General features: G+C 44.9%; 1 protein-coding gene across 3 annotated transcripts in view; it reads left to right on the top strand.

Annotated features, from left to right (window-relative positions):
• kaznb (kazrin, periplakin interacting protein b) overlaps window positions 1-26,779 on the top strand; it is a 150,419-nt gene that overhangs the window by 54,612 nt on the left and 69,028 nt on the right. For all 3 annotated transcript variants that reach the window (XR_004210001.1, XM_020483015.2, XM_031824851.1), the window contains exon 3: window positions 11,740-11,962. Coding sequence is in view for 2 of the 3 variants with exons in the window: in XM_020483015.2 (XP_020338604.1) it covers window positions 11,740-11,962 (223 nt within the window). In the remaining variant the exon portion in view is untranslated. The remainder of the gene's footprint in view (window positions 1-11,739; window positions 11,963-26,779) is intronic.

The raw sequence follows: 26,779 nt of genomic DNA, 5'->3' as shown, positions 1-26,779 counted from the left end.
CTAGGATTATCCCCCAATACTAACCTTTACCTCGAGGGGCATGAGAACATTTCTGACCCTGTATCGCTGGTTAGGACCAACCTCTACCTACTCCCCGGAGAGAGAGAGAGAACACCCAGCAGGGGGCAGACGAGAGACAGCGGGAAAAGATTCACTGGGGCCATTTGAGTCTCTCTAGTCAAGTCGAGCAATCTCTGTTCTATTCTCCATCCAACAATCCCCAACAAACCCCAGGTACACCCCCACCCCCTTACTGCCTTGCAGGCCAGGTTTTATCGTAATCCTCATCATGGCCCTTGGCATCACACTCCGCAACCCCTGTCTGCCCGTTATCTTCGAGTGGAGAGATTGTGTCCCTGTGTTGGGGGTTACTGCTCCTCTATCGAAGATGGAGGAATGTGGGAGAGGAGAGCGAGGCTTGTGAGAGAGGGGAGGGGAGCAGCGAGGGAGGACTGGAGCGACAGACCGGGGGTGCGTAAGGAAGGCACCGAGTTTGACAGTGGATAAAAGGTCCTCCCTACAAACCTTATCTCAGTCAACATAGGGCCCCGCTCCTGGGGTGGGACTTTATCGCTGTCAGAGTTCAAGCCACATAGCCAGCAGGGCCTCTGGGTACATTTGATGCATAAAAAAACCTGGTGATAGCGTTTGGCTTGGAGTGTGAACCAGGTTGGATCTCCTCCTGTGGAATATGTAATAGGGTTTGGCTCTGATAAAAGATACCAGCACTGCTGCCAGAGGTTGATTGGAATGTAGTCAGGTGCGCTCTCAGCAGGGCTGAATAAAGAAGTGATTTACTCTCTTTTATCAAAACATAGCTCGTTTGTTCGATATTCTGTTTCCTAGGTTTAGTTCCATTGACCGTGTGGAAGGTTCAGAGAGAGAAAGCGAGGCAGCCAAATGGCAGATGAAGAATGAGAGCTCAGTTTCCTCTCTGTGCCATCGACTGTGTTCACCATCAATGCTACTCTGTCCCAGTGTGGCACACTGCCATCGCTGGGGCAGGGTGGAAGAGGGCAAAGGCCTCCCCCCTCCCCACTGTCACTCAAGCATTTACATAAATGTCCCTTTTCCCCCAACTGTGACATTTGCATAAATCCTCAGACTGTGTGAAAACTTTGATTCAGTGTTGACCATAAATGGATGATGTTTGGCTCAGAGAGGGCCGGACTGGGAGAGACGAGCAGTGGAAAGAAGTTATAGCCTCTCTTGACATTCTCTTTTACTGTAGTTCCACACTGCAGTTGAATCGCATTTCCCACACAGAAATACATGACACACCTCATTCTCATATTGCACCAGTCAATTCCATGGTTCTGAACCCACGTTAACGCAAACAGAATACAACTTTTTCAACTACAGTTCTGAAACGGAAATGTGGAAGCATCCCCCTTTTTAAGTTCATTCATCTCCTCGTCCTTCAAAACAACCACTCTTCATTTCTTCCTGTCTAGCCTGTTCGTGTCCACGGTGGCCAATCTGTCAGTTCTCATTTAGGCGGGCTGCTCCAGCCTCAGACAGGATGCAACATGGCTCTCTCTGCAGTGGCTCCCTGCATGTCCTGCCATACCCAGGTGTTGCTATGAAACAGCAGTCACAATGAGGAGATGTGGGGAAATCCTTGACCTAACACACGGCTGAGATCTAACAGTCAAGTGTTCCTCCTCTTTCTTCTTCTCACACTGACAAAGGCTGATGATAGAAGTATCTCACAGACTTACAGAGACCCATCCTACTTTATCTCACAGACTCACAGGGACCCATCCTACTTTATCTCACAGACTCACAGAGACCCATCCTACTTTATCTCACAGACTTACAGAGACCCATCCTACTTTATCTCACAGACTCACAGGGACCCATCCTACTTTATCTCACAGACTCACAGGGACCCATCCTACTTTATCTCACAGACTCACAGGGACCCATCCTACTTTATCTCACAGACTCACAGGGACCCATCCTACTTTATCTCACAGACTCACAGGGACCCGTCCTACTTTATCTCACAGACTCACAGGGACCCGTCCTACTTTATCTCACAGACTCACAGGGACCCATCCTACTTTATCTCACAGACTTACAGAGACCCATCCTACTTTATCTCAGACTCACAGGGACCCATCCTACTTTATCTCACAGACTCACAGGGACCCATCCTACTCCATCTCACAGACTTACAGAGACCCATCCTACTTTATCTCACAGACTCACAGGGACCCTTGCTACTTTATCTCAGACTCACAGGGACCCATGCTACTTTATCTCAGACTTACAGAGACCCATCCTACTTTATCTCACAGACTTACAGAGACCCATCCTACTTTATCTCACAGACTCACAGGGACCCATCCTACATTATCTCACAGACTCACAGGGACCCATGCTACTTTATCTCACAGACTGACAAACACCCATTCTACATGATCTCATAGACTAGGAGACCCATTCTACTTTATCTCACAGTCTCACAGGGACCCATTCTACTATATCTCACAGACTTACAGAGACCCATCCTACTTTATCCCACAGACTCACAGCAACCCTAGTTAAATAAAGGTTAAATAAACAATAAAAATGAAAATCTCAGACTTACAGAGACCCATCCTATGTTATCTCACAGAATTAGAGACCCATTCTACTTCATCTCACAGCCTTGGAGACCCATCCCACGTTTTCTCACAGACTCACACAGACCCATCCTACTTTATTTCACATTGACCCATACTAATTTATCTCACATACTTTCATCCTTCGTTATCTCACAGAATTAGAGACCATCCTACTTTATCTCACAGATACCCAGGCTACTTTCTCACGTACTTTCAGAGACCCATCCTTCGTTATCTCACAGAATTAGAGACCCATCCTACTTTATCTCACAGACGTTCAGGGGCCTAACCTCCTTTTTCTCACTGACTCACAGATACCCATACTACTTTATCTCACAGACTTATAGACCCCTCCTACTTTATCTCAGACTTAGAGACTCATCCTATATTATCTCACAGATCTTACAGAGACCCATGCTACTTTCTCACATACTTTCAGAGACCCATCCTTCGTTATCTCACAGACTTAGAGACTCATCCTACTTTATCTCATACTCACAGATACCCATTCTACTTTATATCACAGATGTACAGAGACCCATTCTACTTCATCTCACAGCCTTAGAAACCCATCCTACGTTTTCTCACAGACTCACAGAGACACAATCTACTTTATTTCGCATTGACCCATACTACTTTATCTCACAGATTCACAGGGACCCATTCTACTTTATCTCACAGACTTAGAGACTCATCCTATATTATCTCACAGATCTTACAGAGACCAATGCTACTTCGTCTCACATACTGTACTTTCAGAGAACATCCTTCATTATCTCAAAGAATTAGAGACCATCCTTCATTATCTCACAGAGTTAGAGACCAATCCTTCATTATCTTACAGAATTAGAGACCAATCCTACGTTATCTCACAGATACCCGTTCTACTTTATCTCACAGATTACCATTCTACTTTATCTCACAGACGTTCAGGGGCCTAACCTCCTTTTTCTCACTGACTCACAGATACCCATACTACTTTATCTCGCAGACTTATAGACCCCTCCTACTTTATCACAGAATTAGAGACTCATCCTATATTATCTCACAGATCTTAGAGACCCATGCTACTTTATCTCACATACTTTCAGAGACCCATCCTTCGTTATCTCACAGATTTACAGACACATCCTACTTAATCTCACAGAATCACAGGGTCCCATCCTACTTTATCTCACAGACTTAGAGACTCATCCTACTTTATCTCACACTCACAGATACCCATTCTACTTTATATCACAGATGTACAGAGACCCATTCTACTTCATCTCACAGCCTTAGAAACCCATCCTACGTTTTCTCACAGACTCACAGAGACGCAATCTAATTTATTTCGCATTGACCCATACTACTTTATCTCACAGATTCACAGGGACCCATTCTACTTTATCTCACAGACTTAGAGACTCATCCTATATTATCTCACAGATCTTACAGAGACCCATGCTACTTCATCTCACATACTGTACTTTCAGAGACCATCCTTCATTATCTCACAGACTTACAGACCCATCCTACTTTATCTCACAGACGTTCAGGGACCTAATCTCCTTTTTTCTCACTGACTCACAGATACCCATCCTACTCTCTCATAGACTTAAAGAAACCCGTTCTACTTAATCTCACAGAATCACAGGGTCCCATCCTACTTTATCTTACAGACTTAGTGACTCTTCCTATGTTATCTGGGGCGGCAGGTAGCCTAGTGGTTAGAGTGTTGGGCCTGTAACCGAAAGGTTGCTAGAATGAATCCCAGAGCTGACAATGTCAAAATCTGTTGTTCTGCCTGCGAACAAGGCAGTTAACCCACTGTTCCTATGCTGTCATTTTAAATAATAATTTGTTCTTAGCTGACTTGCCTTGTTAAATAAAGTTTAATTAAACAATAAAAAAGTTAAATCTCCCAGACTTACAGAGACCCATCCTACTTTATCACAGACTTACAGAGACCCATCCTACTTTATCACAGACTTACAGAGACCCATCCTACTTTATCACAGACTTACAGAGACCCATCCTACTTTATCACAGACTTACAGAGACCCATCCTACTTTATCACAGACTTACAGAGACCCATCCTACTTTATCACAGACTTACAGAGACCCATCCTACTTTATCACAGACTTAGAGACCCATCTTGCATTATCTCACGGACTAGACTAACAGAGGCCCATCCTATGTTTTCTCACAGACTTAGAGAGATCCATTTTACTTTATCACAGACTCACAGAGACCCATCCTACTTTATCTCACAGAGACCCATCTTACTTTATCTCACAGAATTTCAGGGATCCGTGCTACTTTATCTCGCAGAGAGTCACAGAGTCACAGAGACCCATTCTACTTTACCTCACAGACTAGACTCACAGAGACCCATCCTACTTTATCTCACATACTTACAGAGACATGCTTACAGAGACCCATTCTACTTTATCTCAGACTAGACTCACAGAGACCCATCCTATGTTATCTCAGACTCACAGAGACATATCCTTCTTTTTCTCACAGATTCACAGAGACCCATTCTGCTTTATCACAGACTTACAGACACATTCTACTTTATCTTTCAGACTTAGAGACCCATTCTACAATATCTCACATGCTTACAGAGACCCATCCTACTTTATCTCACAGACTGATAAACACCCATCCTACTCCATCTCACAGTCTCACAGAGGACCCAATCTACTTAATCTCACAGATTTACAGAGACCCTATCCTACTTTATCCCACAGACTCACAAAGACCCATACTACTTTATCATAGACTCACAGAGACCCATCTGTCGTGTCTTTACCCTCATTAAATTAAGGACTTATAGTTTTTATCAAAGATTCTCTGTAATTAGTATTATGCGATCAACTGTTAAACATGTAACTGTAATTAACTCGGAAGTCGGGGCACCAAGGGAAAATATTCAGATTACAAAGTTATCTGCATGTCATTTCCTAAAAAAACTTTTCAGATATTTTATCTGATCAATTAGTCTTCGAATTAATGAATTAATTTACTTTACCTCACGTTAGTCTCATTCCAAACGTTGTACATTGTTGGTTATCTGCACGAATCCAGTCTTCACTATGAGTCGTCCATACATCAATTGTCTTGAATCATTTATTTATTACTAAGTAATTCACAGGAATGCATAAACAAACAAACAAGGTAAATGTGGTTACATGAAACGATAGGAGAATGTGCCCTAGTGGGCTAAACCGGCATGGCGGCTTGTTAGACAAAAGGGGAAGTGGTCGTCGACTAAGAAGTCACCACAGAGTGATAATTATAACAATTGAAATGCTAATCCTTTGCACATGAACGCTCACTCATTCGGGTACAATTGCAATCAATATACACCGGCTGGCTTCCGGGTTGGATGGCGCTGTGTTAAGAAGCAGTGCGGCTTGGTTGGGTTGTGAATCGGAGGACGCTTGACTTTCAACCTTCGTCTCTCCCGAGCCCGTACGGGAGTTGTAGCGATGAGACAAGATAGTAGCTACTAAAACAATTGGAAACCACGAAATTGGGGAGAAAAAGGGGTAAAATGTCAAATAAAATAAAAAAGAGATGGAATCTAAAACAAAAATCCAGAAAATCACATTGTATGATTTTTAAGTAATTAATTTGCATTTTATTGCATTACATAAGTATTTGATCACCTACCAACCGGTAAGAATTCCGGCTCTCACAGACCTGTTCGTTTTTCTTTAAGAAGCCCTCCTGTTCTCCACTCATTACCTGTATTAACTGCACCTGTTTGGACTCGTTACCTGTATAAAAGACACCTGTCCACACACTCAATCAAACAGACTCCAACCTCTCCACAATGGCCAAGTCCAGAGAGCTGTGTAAGGACATCAGGGTTAAAATTGTAGACCTGCACAAGGCTGGGATGGGCTACAGGACAATAGGCAAGCAGCTTGGTGAGAAGGCAACAACTGTTGGCGCAATTATTAGAAAATGGAAGAAGTTAGAGATGACGGTCAATGCAAGATCTCACCTCGTGGGGCATCAATGATCATGAGGAAGGTGAGGGATCAGCCCAGAACTGTACGGCAGGACCTGGTCAATGACCTGAAGAGAGCTGGGACCACAGTCTCAAAGAAAACCATTAATAACACACTACGCCGTCATGGATTAAAATCCTGCAGCCCACGCAAGGTCCCCCTGCTCAAGCCTGCGCATGTCCAGGCCCGTCTGAAGTTTGCCAATGACCATCTGGATGATCCAGAGGAGGAATGGGAGAAGGTCGTGTGGTCTGATGAGACAAAAATTTAGCTTTTTGGTCTAAACTCCACTCGCCGTGTTTGGAGGAAGAAGGATGAGTACAACCCCAATAACACCATCCCAACTGTGAAGCATGGAGGTGGAAACATCATTCTTTGGGGATGCTTTTCTGCAAAGGGGACAGGATGACTGCACCGTATTGAGGGGAGGATGGATAGGGCCATGTATCGCAAGATCTTGGCCAACAACCTCCTTCCCTCAGTAAGAGCATTGAAGATGGGTCGTGGCTGGGTCTTCCAGCATGAAAACAACCCAACCCGAACAACCCGAACAGCCAGGGCAACTAAGGAGTGGCTCCGTAAGAAGCATCTCAAGGTCCTGGAGTGTCCTAGCCAGTCTCCAGACCTGAACCCAATAGGAAATCTTTGGAGGGAGCTGAAAGTCCGTATTGCCTATCGACAGCCCCGAAACCTGAAGGATCTGAAGTAGGTCTATATGGAGGAGTGGGCCAAATTCCCTGCTGCAGTGTGTGCAAACCTGGTCAAGAACTACAGGAAACGTATGATCTCTGTAATTGCAAACAAAGGTTTCTGTACCAAATATTAAGTTCTGCTTTTCTGATGTATCAAATACTTATGTCATGCAATATAATGCAAATTAATTACTTAAAAATCATACAATGTGATTTTCTGGATTTTTGTTTTAGATTCCGTCTCTCACAGTTGAAGTGTACCTATGATAAAAATGACAGACCTCTACATGCTTTGTAAGTAGGAAAACCTTCAAAATTGGCAGTGTATCAAATACATGTTCTCCCCACTGTATATGTTTACGCTCAGTGTGCCCTCTTGATCGCTGGTGAAAAGTTTGTTTCGTTGGATAGTTTCGTCCTCTCTTTCTCTCTCTCTGTCTTGGTTAGAGGGGGTAGTTCAGAGTGACATTCATTCATTTGTTATAGAATGGATGTTTCGGCGGTTGTCGTTCTTCTCGTTCAATGATAACGAATTCCTAGCTGCAGACTAGTAATTAATATCAAAGACTTGCTCTTATTCTGTCGGTATCGATAGTCTAAGAGTTTAACCACGTGGTATGGTTAAAAGATTCAGCAAAGGTCTACAACCTTCGTCCTCTCCTAATGGAGAAAAACATGGTCTGGTGATAATTTCTCAAAGTTAGTTTCTCAAAGTTAGTTTATTCGGAATTACAGAGAAGGGGCTGTCCCAGGATGCCTGACCCTAACTGGGCTCAGGTGCGGTCCTCTGATTTAGTTCTCCAACTCCAATTCCCTTTTTGAGTTTTCCTTCATTAAACAGTCCAAAATCACATTGTAAAATTGTGTAAACAGTATCCTACTTTTTCTCACAGCCTCACAGAGACCCATCTTACTTTATCTTACAGACTAAGAGAATCATCGTACGTAATCTCAGACTTACGGAGACCCACCCTACTTCATCTCACGGAATTACAGAGGCCCATCCTACACTGTCACACAGACTCACTGAGGCCCATCCTACACTATCACACAGACTCACTGAGGCCCATCCTACACTGTCACACAGACTCACTGAGGCCCATCCTACTCTATCACACAGACTCACTGAGGCCCATCCTACACTATCACACAGACTCCCACGTTTCCAACTGCTCTTTCTTTCTCTCCCTTGCACTAACCTTTCTTTCGCTCTTACTTTGTCACACACACACTTATCTCTCTCTCTTTTTCACAGTATGATGAACATCAGGAAGTGTGTTTGGTGAGAGCAGATATTTCTCCCTCACATGCCCCTGATAAGAGCTGTTTAAATAGTTAACCATGGTATTACATCACCTACTATTGGGAAAAATGGAAAGCATTCTAGTTTGCTGAGGATAAGTCGATATTCAATTAACCCAGGCAGACAGTCATGGTGACTGTTTATCAATAGCTCTTTTTTAACTGCACACCTCTGGCACACTTAATTACACTTCCCATTAATAGCATCAAACTAGTGAACAAACAAACAACCACAACATTGGGCTAAGTTAGGAAAGTAGCAAGAGAGAGAGAGGAGGATGACTCTCTCTGGTTAGAGGGGAGTCTGTCTGTTGGATTCACTTCTAATGCCATAAGGCATGTCTGACATGTCTTTACATTCGAGACAGAGGAGGACCTTGTGTTAGTGAGATGCAATGGTTATACATCCTCAACGTATCTGCCCTGTTATTGATGTCTATCTGGGGCACGTTGACCCTTAACCTCCTGGAATCATTCAACAGCCCAGTGTATGGAAGCGCCTTCCCCACCCGGGGTCAGAACAGACAAACAGTGCTTTCATACACACTGCCCCACCATGGCCCCCCCAGCTGTCGCTGTGTTTACACCTTGTGAACGCTAAGCAGACATGTTCAAATGTCAGACTCAAGAGACCAAACAAGGGCTGATGAGACAGTTGAGTTACACAGAGACGGTTCTCCATGCTCTGATGCTGATGGTCACACTGATTCATCATGGATGTGTAGCGTTGACCATTTTGAACAGAGATTGTAATCTGGCTCTGATGAATTGAGATGTTAATCGGTGTACCATGTCAGTCAGATATAACCATGCCTTATTAACTTTCCTCTACCTACGTATATGCAATGTATTGTATGTCAGGGCGTGACAGAAATGTGAAAGTATTTTGCTAGTGATAGAACTATAGTGGAAACATGTTTTAAGTGCTCTCTGCAATGTCCTGCTGTTTTTTTTTTTTATAGATGTCCATCATTCTGCAGTCTACCTTAGAGCTAGCCTGAGGTAACAGACTACACTGGTCCTCTCTGACTGCTCCCGTCTCTTATACTCACCTCTCTCCACCTCAACCTCTCTTTTGTCTGTCCACCTGTCTCTTTCTCTCTTTCTCTTTCTCTTTCTCTCTCTCTCTCTCTCTCTCTCTCTCTCTCTTTCTCTCTTTCTTTCTTTCTTTCTTTCTCTCTTTCTCTTTCTCTTTCTCTCTCTCTCTCTCTCTCTCTCTCTCTCTCTCTCTCTCTCTTTCTCTCTTTCTTTCTTTCTTTCTTTCTTTCTCTCTTTCTTTCTTTCTTTCTTTCTTTCTTTCTCTCTTTCTTTCTCTCTCTCTCTCTCTTTCTCTCTTTCTTTCTTTCTTTCTTTCTTTCTCTCTTTCTTTCTCTCTTTCTCTTTCTTTCTCTCTTTCTCTCTTTCTCTCTCTCTCTGTCTCCTTTCTTTCTCTCTCTCTCTCCCTCTTACAGGGATAATACATGTCTCCCAGCCTGAGGCCAGACTAACTGGTCGACTACTACAGTATCTGAGAGGCACAGAGAAATGATGTGTGAAAGCACCAGCAGCTACACCACATTACATTACGGGTTTCATTTCAAACTAGGGTGTGGTGGAACTGCAGTAACCTCCCAGTGAAACTGGGATCTTGTACCAGAACTGTCTGTTATACCGACTCCCTGGTCTCGCCCTGGCCCTGTCTTTGTCTGCCACTCCATTGTGTGAATGCCAGTGAGCACGTTGGCTATTATCACCCAACCTAGACAGTGGCTCAGAGTGACGTGTTTTTTTAAACATTTATCTCCCTGACTTTGTTCCCAGACACAGGGAATATACAGGTTTAACACTACTCATAGAATCAATCCAGATGTATGGTTTGATCAGGGTGTCACGGAGGTGTGCTGAGTCGTAGCTATGCTGAGAAGGGTTGACAATTTCCCTCGCCATACAAATGCAGTACATATTCAAATCTCTGTGGTTCACAAAAACCGTCCATCCCTCCAAATAGGAATTGATCTGCGAGTGTTTGTTTGTTGGGCTTAAAGATTATTCTCAGACGGGTAATCCTTTGGAGCAGTCTTTAATCAAAGACATAAGCCCACAATGCTCTTTAGCTGAGGCTCAATTGGAATTCTCCCCGCCTATCCTCCTCCGTGTTGACCCTTATAAGTGAGTTGTGCCTCTCTCTCTCTCTCTGTCTGTCCTCTGCTAAGTTTGCTCTCGGGGTTAACATGTTTTCCTCTTAGCCGGGCTTGAGCCAGCCCCCTTTTCTTTCCTCCGATGTGGGGGTGAGCTTTCCTGGGACAAAGGGAGGAATATATAATGAATAGAAAGAGAGGGGGTGGGAGTGACAGAATGACAGCGTGTGTGTGTGTGTGTGTGTGTGTGTGTGTGTGTGTGTGTGAGAGAGAGAGAGAGAGAGGAGGAGGGAATTGATATAGAGCACTTGACTAGTGTTTGTCACAGGGAGCAACATTACAGCCAAGCCCAGAGAGGTGGGGAGAGGAGGAAAGTGGGAGAAACAAGCTTTTCATCTCCCCATAAAAGAGTGGATTACTAACTCATTACAGGCTGTCTGTAGGATGTGGGATACATGAGGTATTCTGTAGTTAGAGAGTTTGAGAAGCGGCGCTCGGCTCGGTCTAACCGCCTCTAACTCCCCCCTCTCCCCTGGTGCTGCAGCACATGGTACGTTCCGTTTAAAAGGGTGCATGTCATCTCTCTATGCGCTGGGTCCTCTCGCAGAGCAGCTACTCACAGCACATTCTCCTCGGCAGGAACACTCACTTTCCCTAAACCGCCTGCTGTGTTTGATCTTTCTCTCTCTCCGTCTCTCTTTCTCTCTCTGTCGCACTCACTTTCTTTCTTTGGCAAAACACTCAGTCATACACAGAAACAGTCTACTGGTTGGGGACAGGAGGATACTGACTGTGTGCAGTAACAGGTAGACACAGCATCTCTCTCCTGGCTGAACGGAGGGGAGAGAAGAGGAACTGGCTGCTGGCATCTTTATGTGTGAAGTAAACTGTGAGGGAAGAGGAAGAGGAGGAGGACAAAAAGGAGAAGAAGAGGGGGAGAGGGTCTCAGTCTCTTCATCCCCCAATGCTCCACTTGACACCATGCTGCTCTGTGTGGGTTTGGTCCTCAGGGGAAAATCCTTAAAATGATGGAAGACAACAAGCAGCTGGCTCAGAGGATCGATGGGGCCATCCAGTCTGCCAGTCAGGAGGTGACCAACCTGCGCTCAGAGCTGTCTGCCACCAGCCGTAGACTGGCAGAGCTGGGGGCCAGCAGCCCCCCCTCGCCCCTGGAGAACAACCACCAGCATCACCAGCACAACCACCATGACCATGACAGCCTCCGCTACCAGGGTGAGTTACACTCACTGAGTGTGTGCGTGTGTGTGTGTGTGTGTGCGAGTACATATACCTTTACCTGTGACTGATTTGGGGTAACTCACAACTGGGCGTCTAGATGACTAATCTCATTCTGCTGTTCCTCCGCTAACCTATTCCTTCGCTGGATAACGCACAGCAGCCTGATAGGGTTAGGGAAGTGGGAGAATGGAACGAGGGCAAGTCTTCTCCTGGTGTGCTTTCCCAGGCAGCGGTGGAGTCTCTGTGGGTTTCTCTGAGGCTACGCTCCCCCTGGCTCCGGCTCCGTTGTTGGCTCTTTCGCTCTGTCTGTGTGAGCCAGTTGCTACCAGACGCTCCGGCATGAGTCTTGCGCCACAGCACACTGCCATGAAGGGGAGAGGTGTGAGAGCAGTGAGCACATGGTTGATCAGGGTGATCTGGACAGTCGTACTCATGTTGCTTCATTCACGTCATAACATGCACTAGGCGGTGTCTCTTAAAGTTTGCTCATAGATGTAGTGGAGCCGAAAGGATATAAGCGTGGGGGTGTTTCAGAGCCTGTGAGTTCGCTGAGCTGTGTGTGTGATGGGATTCATGACAGTAGTATGTAGTGGTTTGTGAGTCTGCCACTGCCTTATCTTATTTATAGTTCCACTGAGAGCGGGGCAATTGTGGATGTCAGCTACAGTACCAGTCAAAAGTTTGGACACACCTACTCATTCAAGGGTTTTTCTTTATTTTTTAAACTATTTTCTACATTGTAGAATAACAGTGATGACATCAAAACTATGAAATAACACTTGGAAACATGTAGTAATCAAAACGGTGTTAAACAAAATTCTTCAAAGTAGCCACCCTTTGCCATGATGACAGCTTTGCACACTCCTGGCATTCTCTCAACCAGCTTCACCTGGAATGGTTTTTGAGATGTCTGTTACTTGAACTCTGTGAAGCATTTATTTGCGCTGAAATCTGAGGTGCAGTTAATTGCCAATTTCCGAGGCTGGTAACTCTAATGAACTTATCCTCTGCAGCAGAGGTGACTCTGGGTCTTCCTTTCCTGTGGCCTCATGAGAGGCAGTTTCATCGTAGCGCTTGATGGTTTTTGTGACTGCACTTAAATAAACTTGAAAAGTTCTTGAAATTTTCCAGATTGACTGACCTTCATGTCTTAAAGTAATGATGGACTGTCATTTCTCTTTGCTTATTTGAGCTGTTCTTGCCATAATATGGACTTGGTCTTTTACCAAAGGTTATCTTCTGTATACCACCCTACCTTGTCACCACACAACTGATTGGCTGAAACGCGTTAAGAAGGAAAGAAAGTCCACAAATTAACTTTTAACAAGGCACACCTGTTAAATGAAATGTATTCCAGGTGACTACCTCATGAAGCTGGTTGAGAGAATGCCAAGAGTGTGCAAAGCTGTCATCAAGGCAATGGGTGGCTACTTTGAAGAATCTCAAACATTTGTTATAATTTTTTTTTTAGTAGGTGTGTTCAATCTTTTGACAGGTACTGTATGTCAATGCCAGTTTGCAAGTAGGGATGTCTCAGCTGTGTGTAGGCTGGGATGTCTCTGGAGGCTGTGTGTTTGTCAGGTGACATCAGAGAGGAAGGGACTGACACTCCTTCCTCGTCACCTCAGGCTGTTGTTCGGTTTCCGACTGAGCTTAGATATGCCAGGGAGGGGAACAGGAGATATTGAGCTGGTGGCTCTGTGATGCGTCGTAGGTGGCTCTGTCTTTCTAATGGTTCTCTCTGTGTGTTGGGCAGATGGTGTTGAGCAGAGCAGCAGGTGATCTCAGCTGCAGATGGTTGGCCCGTAGGGTTTAAAGCACAGCAAGGAGTCGACTGGTCAGTGTGAAATATCTACCAGCTCCCCCAAGCTTGCTCTGCTTGCTTGGTTTCAAACTCTCTGTTTGAACAGGTGCCATTAGCATGTTAGCATTCCCACACTAAGTGGATGCTATCTGAGGGCCACTACAGTACACTGGGACTGTGGGAGCCTCCCCTCCCCTCCCCTCCCCTCCCCTCCCCTCCCCTCCCCTCCCCTCCCCTCCCCTCCCCCTCCCTCCTTTGCAGTCATGCAGTGTTTAACAGGGAGCCTTAGTTCTGCATTCTCACATTCCTCTGCATCAGGGCAGTGGTGTCATGCTTCCTGTTCCCTGGCAGGGCGGGCAGCAGGGCAGCCAGTCAGGTGACTGGAGTTATGTGAGGCTGATTAGGCAAAACCGAAACAGATACACACGTAACTCTCGCCCCACTGCATCTTGGGAAAGGAACTCTGTTAAATACTCTCACCCTGGAACGAGAGGGGCCCACAAAGCTGAACACTTATACTATCTTTGTTTAAGGACATCTTACAAGATAAGGCTTAAGATTGTTCATGTGTGAGACTTAGATTTCTCAGATTTCTCCTCTTAGTCAAATTTCACCACTTCCTCAGAGGAGTTATCTGATAAATCAGCTACAGCACTCAGTGGATTAAGAGATGATGAGTTCGTGAGGTGTTTCCTTCTCCATGTCTGGGTATTTGTTAGTCTGTTTGTTAGTCCTGCCCTGAGCCGGATCAAGGCTAGCGAACAGACATGACTCGTTAGTATGCACGGGCTGACTCCTGTAAATATATTCTACTGTGCAGAAATGCCAGGAATTTTTACTGAGTTTCACCTCTGTGGGACCTCAATAACATCACTGACAGATGTCCAGTAAGGCTATAAAACTAGCTCAATCTGCTTCCTTGCCCTTGGAATGCCTTTCTAAAACCAACCACTGGCTGGCATTGACACAAGATTAAATCACCACTCACCAGCCATGATGCCCTGTGACGAAGACTAGTTCCCTAACTTTGAACCCCCTTAGAAGTAGGTCCAAGGTGGCAGCCCACTGGGCACACACTGGTTGAATCGTTTCAATGAAATAACGTTGAACCAACGCGGAGTAGACGTTGAATAGACATCGGTGCCCAGAGGGAGCAAAGCCAGTGTGTTCGTGATCTGACTCGTAGTGAATTTGCATAAATAAATAAGCCTATGTGAGAATCGGCCTGTTTTGTGCTGGTGTGTTGCACTTTGTACCACCCCTGGTAATACAGGAGTATCTATCTACAGTAGGAGGCTGCATCCATTGTGCTGCTGAATGTAACAAATGACCTGCCTATTCCAGGTGCTGATACTAATGTATTCATCATGGGGGTGATGACCCCTCGGCACGATTGGCCACTATACTTAATCCATCACTTGGATGTCTGCAATCTGTTTAGCATTCCTAAACGATGCTGATGTTCCAGCGACAAATCAAATGCATTACGGTCACCCCTAATACGTGTCTGACTGGGGGGGTGTGGGAACCACACGTCGGAGCCAGAGGAGCGGGACCAGAATGAAAACATTTCTGTCCTCTAAAATCAATGCACTGTAAGCCTATTCCAATATATGTAGTTGTGGCTATCTGATCATCAGCATCCTGCAGACACTGGGTGAGCGTGCACTCATCACAGACTCTTGAGAATCTGCCAAATTCGGGCTCCATAAAGCGCCTAAGACGCAGCCGTAAAGAAGGCAGCCTTCAGGTAGTCAGAGAGACAATTCTGTTCCAACAGGGGGAGAACACAACTGACTTATAACAGGCTGGATTGTGCTGAATACAAGGGGAAATAGCTGTAATATGGGCTGTATGTTACACCTGCCACAGCGAGTGTCGGTCATGGTCAAAGTTGGAGTGAGGGATTGGGGATTTACCTTTTGAGTTTGAAGCATTATTCAGGTTTTAATCTGATCTGAGACAGTTCTTGGTGGGCCTGAGAAATGGTCCGAATTTTAGTGTTAGGGTTCAATTGTGGCATTAGTGATGCAGTTGGAATGAAGGACAAGCTATACTCTCTGCACCCTACTGAAGCATGGAGAGGATTGTGGACTTTTACCGGCTGAAAGACCCCTTTCGATAGTGCACATGCTGTAGTCAGTTTGAAAGGGAATAACCTCCAACACTTCTTAATACAAAGTCATTTATACTCAACTTTTCTCTGCAGATGAGAGAAGTGAAACCATGTTAGTTTATGCTGCCTACAGAGCCCTGTGAGGAAGACTAGTTCTCACCATCTGGCCTGAGTTTGGTAGAGGCTCCAGCTCTCTCATTACCTCATGGTGCTCTGGAGCAGTAGAACTAAAGGCTGGGAACAGAGCTGCAGAACTACAGGGGAAAGCCCCACCTCCTCACCCCCTCTCTCCCCCTTCTCTCCTGGGACCACCCGCCTTCCTGTTCCCTCTCCACAGAGAAAGTATGCCCTGTGCTGAGCCAGAACCTCCCTCTCCTCCCCCACCCTCCTAACTCCCTGCCTGGCCTCCCCCAGCCACGCCCTGTCTGTGGCCAATGCAGCGTGAGAGGAACTGTGTCCAAACAATAGCCTGAGGCAAGGCTGGCCTCTCTGTCTCTTTCTCCCTCTCTTTCTCTCTTGCTCTTTTTCCCTCTCTCTCTCTACCCCTCCCTCTCTCTCTCTCCCTCCCTCTCTCTCTCTCCCTCCAGAGGAAAGGCTAATCATCCCTTCAGCTCACAGAGAGCTCCAGGGGCTCCAGCTCCACTGCTAGCCCAGCCCCCAGGCACTGAGGCAGTGAGGCATCACCTCACTGGGGAAGAATGGGAGCTGGACCCCTATGATGTTGGCCATGGCCTTGTGTGATGAGAGATAGACACCTTCAGATCGAAGATCTATTTTCTTATTATTTCTTATACAGTAAAACCTTACTCAGGGTTTGATGAATTGGGAATTGAGGACATTAGATTTTGCTGCAATACTTTAATTGAACTTCGGATTTCATGTATAGAATACAGGTCTGCAAAATCAATTGCACATATGCAGTTTAGTGTGTCTTTTGACTAGACTAGTATGATTTGTGTTTACATTGTCATCCGTTGTTCTACAGTGCCTGGTAGTGGCTTGTAATACATAATGACTCTATTGTTGTCTGTCTGTTCCCTCTGTTAATAAGGCTAGGCCTGGTAATGAGTCCATTGAGACAGAGCCAGGCACGTTGCAGACAGACAGGCCTGTATCAGTGTGAACAGTAGTACATGCAAACTGATGGAGTGATGATGAACAGAGATGTTCCATCCCGACTACAAGATGTTTAGGTGTTTTTGAGGAGGAAGCCGGCTGGGTGCAGGTTCCTGTTTATGTTCAGGTAGGGAAAGTCAAGAAATGCGAGATGGGGATTACAGTGCCTTGCAAAAGTATACATCCCCCTTGGCATTTTTCCAATTTGGTTGCATTACATCCTGTAATTTAAATATATTTTTATTTGGATTTCATGTGATGGACATAGACAAAATAGTTCAAATTGGTGAAGTGAAATGAAAAAAAAAAAATGGAAAAGTGGTGCGTGCATATGTATTCACTCCCTTTGACATGAAGTCCCTAAATAAGATCTGGTGCAACCAATTACCTTCAGAAGTCACATAATTAGTTAAATACAGCCCACCTGTGTGCAATCTAAGTGTCACATGATCTCAGTATATATACACCTGTTCCCGAAAGGTCCCAGAGTCTGCAACACCACTAAACAAGGGGCACCACCAAGCAAGTGGCACCATGAAGACCAAGGAGCTCTCCAACAGGTCAGGGACAAAGTTGTGGAGAAGTACAGATCAGGGTCGGGTTATAAAAAAATATCAGAAACTTTGAACATCCCACTAAGCACCATTTAAATCCATTATATAAAAAATGAATGAATATGGCACCACAACAAGAGAGGGCCGCCCACCAAAACTCACAGACCAGGTAAGGAGGGCATTCATCAGAGAGGCAACAAAGAGACCAAAGAAAACCCTGAAGGAGCTGCAAAGCTCCACAACGGAGATTGGAGCATCTGTCTATAGGACCACTTTAACCGTACATTCCACAGAGCTGGGCTTTACGGAAAAGTGGCCAGAAAAAAAGCCATTGCTTAAAGAAAAAAATAAGCAAACACGTTTGGTGTTCGCCAACAGGCGTGTGGGAGACTCTCCAAGCATATGGAAGAAGGTACTCTGGTCTGATAAGACTAAAATTGAGCTTTTTGGCCATCAAGGAAAACGCTATGTCTCAACACCTCCCATCACCCCGAGAATACCATCCCCACAGTGAAGCGTGGTAGCAGCATCATGCTGTGGGGATGTTTTTCATCGGCAGGGACTGGGGAACTGGTCAGAATTGAAGGAATGATGGATGGTGATAAATACAGTGAAATTCTTGAGGGGAACCTATTTCAGTCTTCCAGAGATTTGAGACTGGGACGGAGGTTCACCTTCCAGCAGGACACTAACCCTAAGCATACTACTAAAGCAACCCTTGAGTGGTTTAAGGGGAAACATTTAAATGTCTTGGAATGGCCTAGTCAAAGCCCAGACCTCAATTCAATTGAGAATCTGTCTTTATGACTTAAAGATTTGCTGTACAGCAGCGGAACCCTTCCAACTTGAAGGAGCTGGAGCAGTTTTGCCTTGAAGAATGAGCAAAAATCCCATTGGCTAGATGTGCCAAGCTTATAGAGACATACCCCAAGATACTTGCAGTTGTAAATGCTGCAAAAGGTGGCTCTACAAAGTATTGACTTTGGGGGGGTGAATAGTTATGCACGCTCAAGTTTTCAGTTTTGTGTGTTATTTCTTGTTTGTTTCACAATACAAAATATTTTGCAACTTCAAAGTGGTACGCATGTTGTGTAAATCAAATGATACAACCCCCCCAAAAATATATTTTAATTCCAGGTTGTAAGGCAACAAAATAGGAAAAATGCCAAGGGGGATGAATACTTTCGCAAGACACTGTATGTTTACATTTTTGGGTTCATATTGGTTTAGTCACCATCACTCAGTTGAAGGTCCGGGTTGACAAGGCATAGGGGTTAGTGAAGAGGTATAAAGTGGAATGTGTGGATTCCATTGGGGTCAAAGGTTCCTGATAAAATGTGACCTCAACTTGTTTTGGGATTGTTGGAGTTGGAAGACAGGGAGAGTCAGAAATGTGTCCCTCTTTCTACCTGGTGAGGGAACACACCTCCCTTCTGGGACCCTGCCTGCACTGCCTGGTGAGGGGCCACATTTCTACCTCTAGGGCTCTGCCTGGTCTGCCGGGCGAGGGGCCACACTTCTCACTCTAGGGTCCTGCCTGCCCTTCCTTGTGAGGGGCCATACTTCTCCCTTTGGGGCCCTGCCTGGTGAGGGGCCACACCAGACAACGGCAGCTGGTGATGGTAGCTCTTCTCTTCAGCTGGACAGCAGATGGCCTCGGTGGCAACGCCAGGCAGCCAATGACATCAACTGCTTCTTAATGGAGCCGACTGAGTCTGAGGATGGCAGCAGAGCAGAACCAAGAGTGAGGAGACACACTGAGCCAAGCTGATACTTTCACATGTTGGAAGTGAGCGAAAGTCAATTCAAAGAGAGACTAAGAATGTTTTTGAACCATACAATTAACTATTTGATACGGTAGATTCCTTCCCATTATAATTCCCTGTCGTTGTGATGATATTGTTAATATGGTTTATTTCTAGTAAATTCATTTAATTCATGAAAGACAATGTTTTATTTGTTTTCCACTCTTCTCTAATTCTATTCCGTTTCCCACATGAGTTAGATGAATAGTTAAGACATGGTTTAATGGGGACTTCCTGGGTCTGTTGTGTGTCATGGCTGGGTCACGACTGTCTGTCTGAGGATGCCCTTTATTAGCTGGGACTAGGATTGAGTTGGGGCAGCTGCTGCTGTTGCAGCATGGGAAGATTCCTCCGTTCTCCCCCTCTTTAGATCCCTCCCTCTCTTCAGTTCCCTCCCACTCTTCGGTTCCCCTCACTTGGCCCCCTCATCATAACATTATCAGCAGTGACACACTCTATAGTTCCTTTCCCGCCATAGATGACGATGGGGGGAGAAAGGAGCTTTGATACAGGAAATGAGGCAATAAGCATCCTTCATGTCCTTTCTGTCTTGGTGGGAACCTGGGGTTTATTACACCCCATATTCCAGAGCGGAGGGTTCGTTTTATGTATTGGGTGAAATAATGCTTCCTGTTCCGGTTTATGCAGTCTGCAGCAAATGTGTATCTGGAGAGGATCAGGAGGTGGGTCCAGGAAGGGGGTAGATATCTCACTGAGGATGGGTCGGCCCTGTTACTGTGTGATTGCGAAATGTAGGAGACGCTGCTTTAAGTAGGGGGACTGAGGCTGGTGCAAGGGCGGATGCAGGTGCCTGCCTTGGCCTATGCGTGACTTAACACTGATGAGATGAGAGCAGACAGATTGAGTGTGTTCCTCTGTGGGGGTGGTAAAGAGAGGGTGGATGGAGGGGGGGGGCATCTCTCAAGGAACTGGCGCTTCGCTAATGATATGGACAGGACAGGCCTATGTCCAGGGGCAAGTGGACCGTGATGATACAAACCACTCTGGGATTCTGCTGTGTTAGACATATTAGACAGAGTGGGAGCAGAAGGCAGGGACAAGGAGGCAAAGAAATGTTTAACAGCGAAGTCCAGTCCAGTGCACTCCCTTGAGTGGGTGTAGCGTGGCCATGTGGTGGAACTCTCCCTCTCTCTCTCCCTCTCTGCCTACCTCCCCCTCTCCCCTTCTTTCTCCTCCTCTCCACGGGAGGCCCAGATAATGATCACATGTTTAAGAATCCAGTTCCCCTTTCTCCCCCTGTCTCCCCCTCACCAACTCCACACATCTAACCCTCTGTTTTCACCGTAAATCATCCACATCTTTGTTGAGTCCAGACTTCAAATGGCTGTAACTTAGTGAGAGTTTGGGTGGAAGGATCGGGCATGCAGGCGCTGCTCTGAACAGTCTCTCAGCTCCTCTTATTAAAATGCCTCATTGCTTTGGCAGAGGAGCTTTTTATTGCTGCTGGTACATATTGTTGCCTTGGCTACAGTATAAATCCCTTCTCCAATGAGCAGTGACTTACTGCATGCGCAGGAAAATGAGTTTGAGGAAGTGCAGAGGCTTGAGCCTCCTTGTATCCAGGGGACACAATGCGTGGCATTCCAACCATAGCACCGCCTGGAGTTTGCTGAATGGCATTGGCACTTGGACATGGACGGGTGCTATTGTCGTATGACACAAAAATAGAGGTGAGTTTGGCCTTTGAAAGAACAATGCAGAAAATACCTCATACCTACTTGTAAAAGATGGTGGTGGATCTTTGATGTTATGGGGCTATTTTGCTTCCACTTGTCCCTGGGGGCTTGTTAAGGTCGATGGCATCATGAACTTTACCAAGTACCGGGACATTTTAGCCAAAAAACGGGTAGCCTCTGCCAGGAAGCTGAAACTTGGCCACAGTTGGATCTTCCAGCAAGACAATAACCCCAAGCACACATCAAAATCCACAAAGAAATGGTTAATTGATCACAAAATCACAATTTTGCAACTGCCATCTCAGTCTCCCGACTTGAACCCCATTGAAAACCTGTGGTTTGAATTGAAGAGGGCAGACCATAAGTGCAGACGAAGGATATCAAGGATCTGGAAAGATTATGTATTGAGGAATGGTCTAAGATCCCTCCCAATGTGTTCTCCAATCTCATGAAACATTTTAGAAAAAGGCATATTTTGAAAACAGGGGTGCCAATAATTTTGACCCCTATCTTTTTGTACTTGTCAAACAAAATTGTTAAACTTGTTAAACAATTTTTTTCTGAGCTATTGTATTAGTATAAAAGAATAACAATGTCATTTTTTTGTTTGTTGCATACAATATAGTATTTTTATTCTTTATTTTATACAGTCATTTTTGCTCATCTTTATCAAGGGTGCCAATCATTCTAGACGCCACTGTATATGCAACAAAACCATTTCCAATTCACACGTGTATTAATACACACTTGACATGTGTGAAATAGGACAAATATAAGCACCCACCAAATAATTATTATTACACACACACACACACACACACACCAGACCCGACTGTGTTCAACTTCAAGTTTAGCCCGAGGGCTGAATCGTGACTTGAAAAATGCTCAGCGTAACTCAAACCTTCACAACAATCCTCCGTTGACATCGATTCATGATTTATAAGAAAGTTGGAGTTAGCCACGCATACATACAAGTCCAGGTGTCAGGCTAAGTGCATGCTGGTTTGCACTGCAGCCCTACTGTCATTCCCAGAAAATTCGGTTAGATTTGTTTTACCGAAATGAATGCCCGTGGAGTCGTGTTGGGCACTTCTAATTGACCTCCCATAGAGTTCTTTGAGATGCCTACTCTCCTCCCAGACTACAGCAGACAGTGGTGATGTTTTAAACACTGCACCCCACTGCTCACTGTGCCAGTCTGTTCCCAATACCCCTGTACCGAATCAAGTAGAAGTTTGGAGGAATCAATTTGAGTAACTTTATAGGAGAACAACCATGATTTAATGACTTTGATACTGTGTGCACCTTGAACGTTTGAGGCAGTTTTTTTGTCGTGCTCTCTTTTCCATCACTTGAAATCTGAAAATCTTTTGACACGTCGTTATTACAGGAGTCTCTTCCTCCTTTTCAGTTATTTTTGTCTGCCGCTGAAAAGTGTTAGCAGGTTTCACCGTTTAAATTTTTTTTTTTTTTATCTGAGGAGGCCCTACACAAATATTTACCTGGACCCCAATTACCCTGACATTATGACGGCACATGAGACACACACACACGACCACACAACCACACACACAGTTTATCTCCTCTGAGGCCTATGTTCCTGTATGTCTGTAAATGGAATGTGTTTATTCTGTCTGTCTGCCTGCCTCCTCAAACCAGATGTGTTTACTGACTATTACCCCAGGAGGTTGAAACATGAACTATTTGGAAGACAAAGTTGAGACAGTTGTGGTCAAGGACACGTGAGCTAACTAATCCTTGTCAGGTCGTTACATCCCATCCCTATCCTCTCCCACTAATGTTACTACACTCCAATTGTGTAAATACACTCAGACTTCAGGCAGTTGAGATGGCCTACTGACATCCAAATCAGACTATCCCCTTTAATATCAACACTAACCATCCCTAAACTCCACACTCCAATTCCTACCCTAAATACAGACTTCCTGCCCTTTATTCTACTGTAACGCCCAGCCAGATATACCCAGCCCTCAGTCTCAGAGACGGTGCTTAGTTCCCATTCTAAACCCTCCCACTCCATCCCTCTCCCATTATTATTCCGGGGGCCCGCCCTCTACTGTTGCCCATATTGGCCTTCTCAAAGTCAGGCTCATAACAGCTCCTTAGAGGACAGATTCTAGTGGGTAGAATCTTTCATTCTGGCAACTGAACAATGAATTCCATTCAGCATGGCTGTTCCAACTGGTGGATGTGTGGTTTCGGGGGGGATTCAGACTGAAGGGTTTCCCACAAACCCCTCTAATTAACCACGACCAGAGACTCAGCTGCTCGCTCTGTCCAGAAATGTGCTCCCCAAACCAGAAATGCTTCTGTTCCGTCCAGCCTGCTCTGTGAAACCCTTCCATATTTCCACAGGCGGGAAAATGTGCACTGTACCAGAGAGAGAGAGCTGATGGGAATGAATCTTGAAATTGGTCTATTTCCCCCAAATTACATGGTGAAAGTTGGGCCATCAAAGCCTGTGTATGCTGAGGAGAGATGGAAGATGCTGTCTGTCTGTCTGCCTCTCTGTCTTGAGGAGGGAGATAAATTCTTCCATGGTTATTCCATGGTGTGTGAGCTGAGACAGACGTGATTACTTTTCCTTTATAAGGTTAATGTGTGCCCCAGGGCCAGAGCATGCCGGCTCAATCGTCCACATGAGAGGAGAGGAGTGTGGGTAATTTACTGTGCATGGCTGGTGGCTCAGTGAGGCAATCTGGAGAGAGGAGACTGGAGAAGGGAACCACACTCCATGGTCTCACTGCTCCTAATGGACCAACAGGCTGGGGTTGGGGGAAGGAAGAGAGGGATTGATTTTTTTTAGAGCAGTCCATAAAGCATGGTACCGCAGTACTGTTATAACAATGGCAAACACAGGCATCATTAGGCTGTTATTAGGGCCGAGGGGGTGGTCTGAGAGGTAGGGGGGGGGGGGTGGAGATGTCAGGACCGGGGGTAATTTACAGGTGGGATAAAAACACACCTGCAGTCGCAAGGCAAAGTCTTTCCCTGGCTAGAGTGCTCTGTTTCTACCCAGTTAGCTGGGGGAGCTGTGTGTGTGCATGTGTCTTCTTAGTTTGGTCGCACACACACGGAACAATATGACCCACATTAGCTGAATTCCCTTGGTGACAGCCTGAGAGAGAGAGAGAGAGAGAGAGAGAGCACTGTAACAAGAGGGAAGTGGAGAGCAGCACCTCTCATGGGTGAGGTAACATGGGTGAGGTAACAGGTTATAGTATTGAGTCTCACAGCAAATGGAGAGGATGGGAACATTTTAATGAATCAGAAATTGTGTTCTGTCTCCTGATTGACACTATTTGACTGAACCCCCCCCTCCCTCCCCCGAAATACCACAGTGGTCAGTGGTTAAGTATCTGACTGCAGAGCTGAAGCTTGCAGGTTCAATCCCACATATTCTTTAACCATGTTTCTATAGAAAAACGCTAAAAGAGAGGATGTCTTTATTTCTTCAGATTTATAAAATCAGAAATGGAATAAGTGTAGATAATAAAACATTGTGTAAAAATGGAATATGTTCAACTTAAAAAAAAAATACATACCCAATATAATTCCTCTTTTGAAGTTCTTGATATGGTCCTCCTGTCTTATTTTTCATGATCTGAAAAGCAAAAGGGAACCTAGATCAGTACTCATAGTCTATATATGGGTCTAGGGGTACGCAGCATATAAAGAGTATGATGGTGAATAACCAAGTTACCAGTATTTCCCTGTGTTAGTTAAGGCAAAAAAAGGAAGCATGGAATTCCTGATCGACCAAGCATTGCAGGTTCAAACCCCAAATTTGCAGATTGTCAGCATATGAGGTGTAAAAAAAAATGGTTGTGTTTGTATTATTAAATGCTGTTCATTCAATTAAAATGGCATGTATCTTTCTATCACCTTCAAATGCGAAGTGTCATTGGACCTGGAGAGAAATGTAGTGGGGATGTATTCCAATCTGCTTTCTGATGCTTTAAGGAGCTACACATTTGCATGCGGAGAATGTTGTGGTAATATTACATTTTTAAAATGTTAAACCTGAAACGAATGAACGCTATGAACGTGATCAAAACGGACTTGTGGAACATTGTGCAACATTGTGGGAATGTTCTGTGCAACCTATGCGAATATCATAAGAATATTCTTGCAACAACCCAGACAACTCCCATAACCTAATTAAATGTCCTGGGAAACTTTTTAAAGAACTTAGGCCAGGTGTTCTGTCAGCATTCTTACAACATTGTAGGAATGTCCTGTGTAACCTTACTTAAACGTTGTATGAATGTCATCAAAACTGAGCTTATTTTGTGTTTTGGGAACCTATCTCTCATAATGTACCCAGACTTTCCCCACAACCTAAATAAATGTTCTGGGAACCTTTTAAAGAACTCAGGAAGGCGGTTCTGTCAACATTATTGCAACAGGAATGTTTTCTGCACCCTGATACAAACATTCTCTGAATGTCAGCACGACCGGACCGTTTTAGTGTCTCTTGTCATATCCCAACAACATTACCACAGCCTATAGAAACATCCTGGGAACCTTTTGAAGAACAGAAGAGATATACAAACATTCTATAATCATCAGCACGACTGGACAGTTTTTGTGATACGAGAACATTTGCCAGGACCTAATGAATGTTCTAGGGACTTTCAATGAACCAATTTTGGTTTGCTGGGAAGTGTTAACCTTTTCAGAAAGTCAATGAGAGCCCAATCAGGTTTATGCTAGTTTCACTATGTTCCCATACTGCCTGGCTGGCCTTTATGAATAAATAAAGTTCAAGTACCTGCATTGAACAGTGGTGCAGCAGTAGATGAAGTTATTATCAGCCTAGAGGATCAGGTTTGGAATCATTTCAGTGAACATGCTGTACGGTATTGTATGGTGACGTATGTACGGTTTAGGGCATGTGGTTCTTTACCCATCAGACTTGGTTGGTGAGATCAGTTTCCTCTCCGAGAGTACAGATAGCTGCTCTTTCTGCACCCCGTGTGTTTACATTTCAATTACTGTCTCATTGGCGTCTGACAAGCCAACACATTTTTACCAATCTATCTAACTGGCCTCTCCCATTCCCAACCCATTTCTTAATCCAATCCAGAGGGGGAATTCCTGGATCCTGTTGTGGAATCAAACATCTCTCCACGATAATTATATACACATGTCAAGGAGGTTTTATGATCCAGAGGTTTTGTTAAGTGTTTTTGGAAGTGGGAATGTGGGAATTTAGTTTCCCGCCAAGTGTGTCGTCTGTCCTATGCAGATGCAGTGTTTAGACAGCTTGAGGAAGGCCATACACACATTCCATTAGTGTGTGACGCTCGTTCAGTTCGTAGTGAGCAGTCCAGCATTTGGAGTGTTATCTTCTTCGTCGACGTGACATTAGTGTTAAGCCTTTGTCGACGTGTCAGTAGTGTTAAGCTTTTGTCGACGTGACATTAGTGTTAAGCCTTTGTCGACGTGACATTAGTGTTAAGACTTCGTCGTCGACGTGTCATTAGTGTTAAGCCTTCGTTGACGTGTCATTAGTGTTAAGCCTTTGTCGACGTGACATTAGTGTTAAGACTTTGTCGTTGATGTGTCATTAGTGTTAAGCCTTCGTTGACGTGTCGTTAGTGTTAAGCCTTTGTCGACATGACATTAGTGTTAAGACTTCGTCATCGACGTGACATTAGTGTTAAGCCTTTGGATGTGTTTGGATGTTTCTTTG

The sequence above is a fragment of the Oncorhynchus kisutch genome, linkage group LG5 (genome assembly GCF_002021735.2).
Source record: "Oncorhynchus kisutch isolate 150728-3 linkage group LG5, Okis_V2, whole genome shotgun sequence".
NCBI classification, from domain to species: Eukaryota; Metazoa; Chordata; class Actinopteri; order Salmoniformes; family Salmonidae; genus Oncorhynchus; species Oncorhynchus kisutch.
The sequence above is the reverse complement of the archived record's forward strand: the minus strand, read 5'-3'. Positions and strand labels throughout refer to the sequence as shown.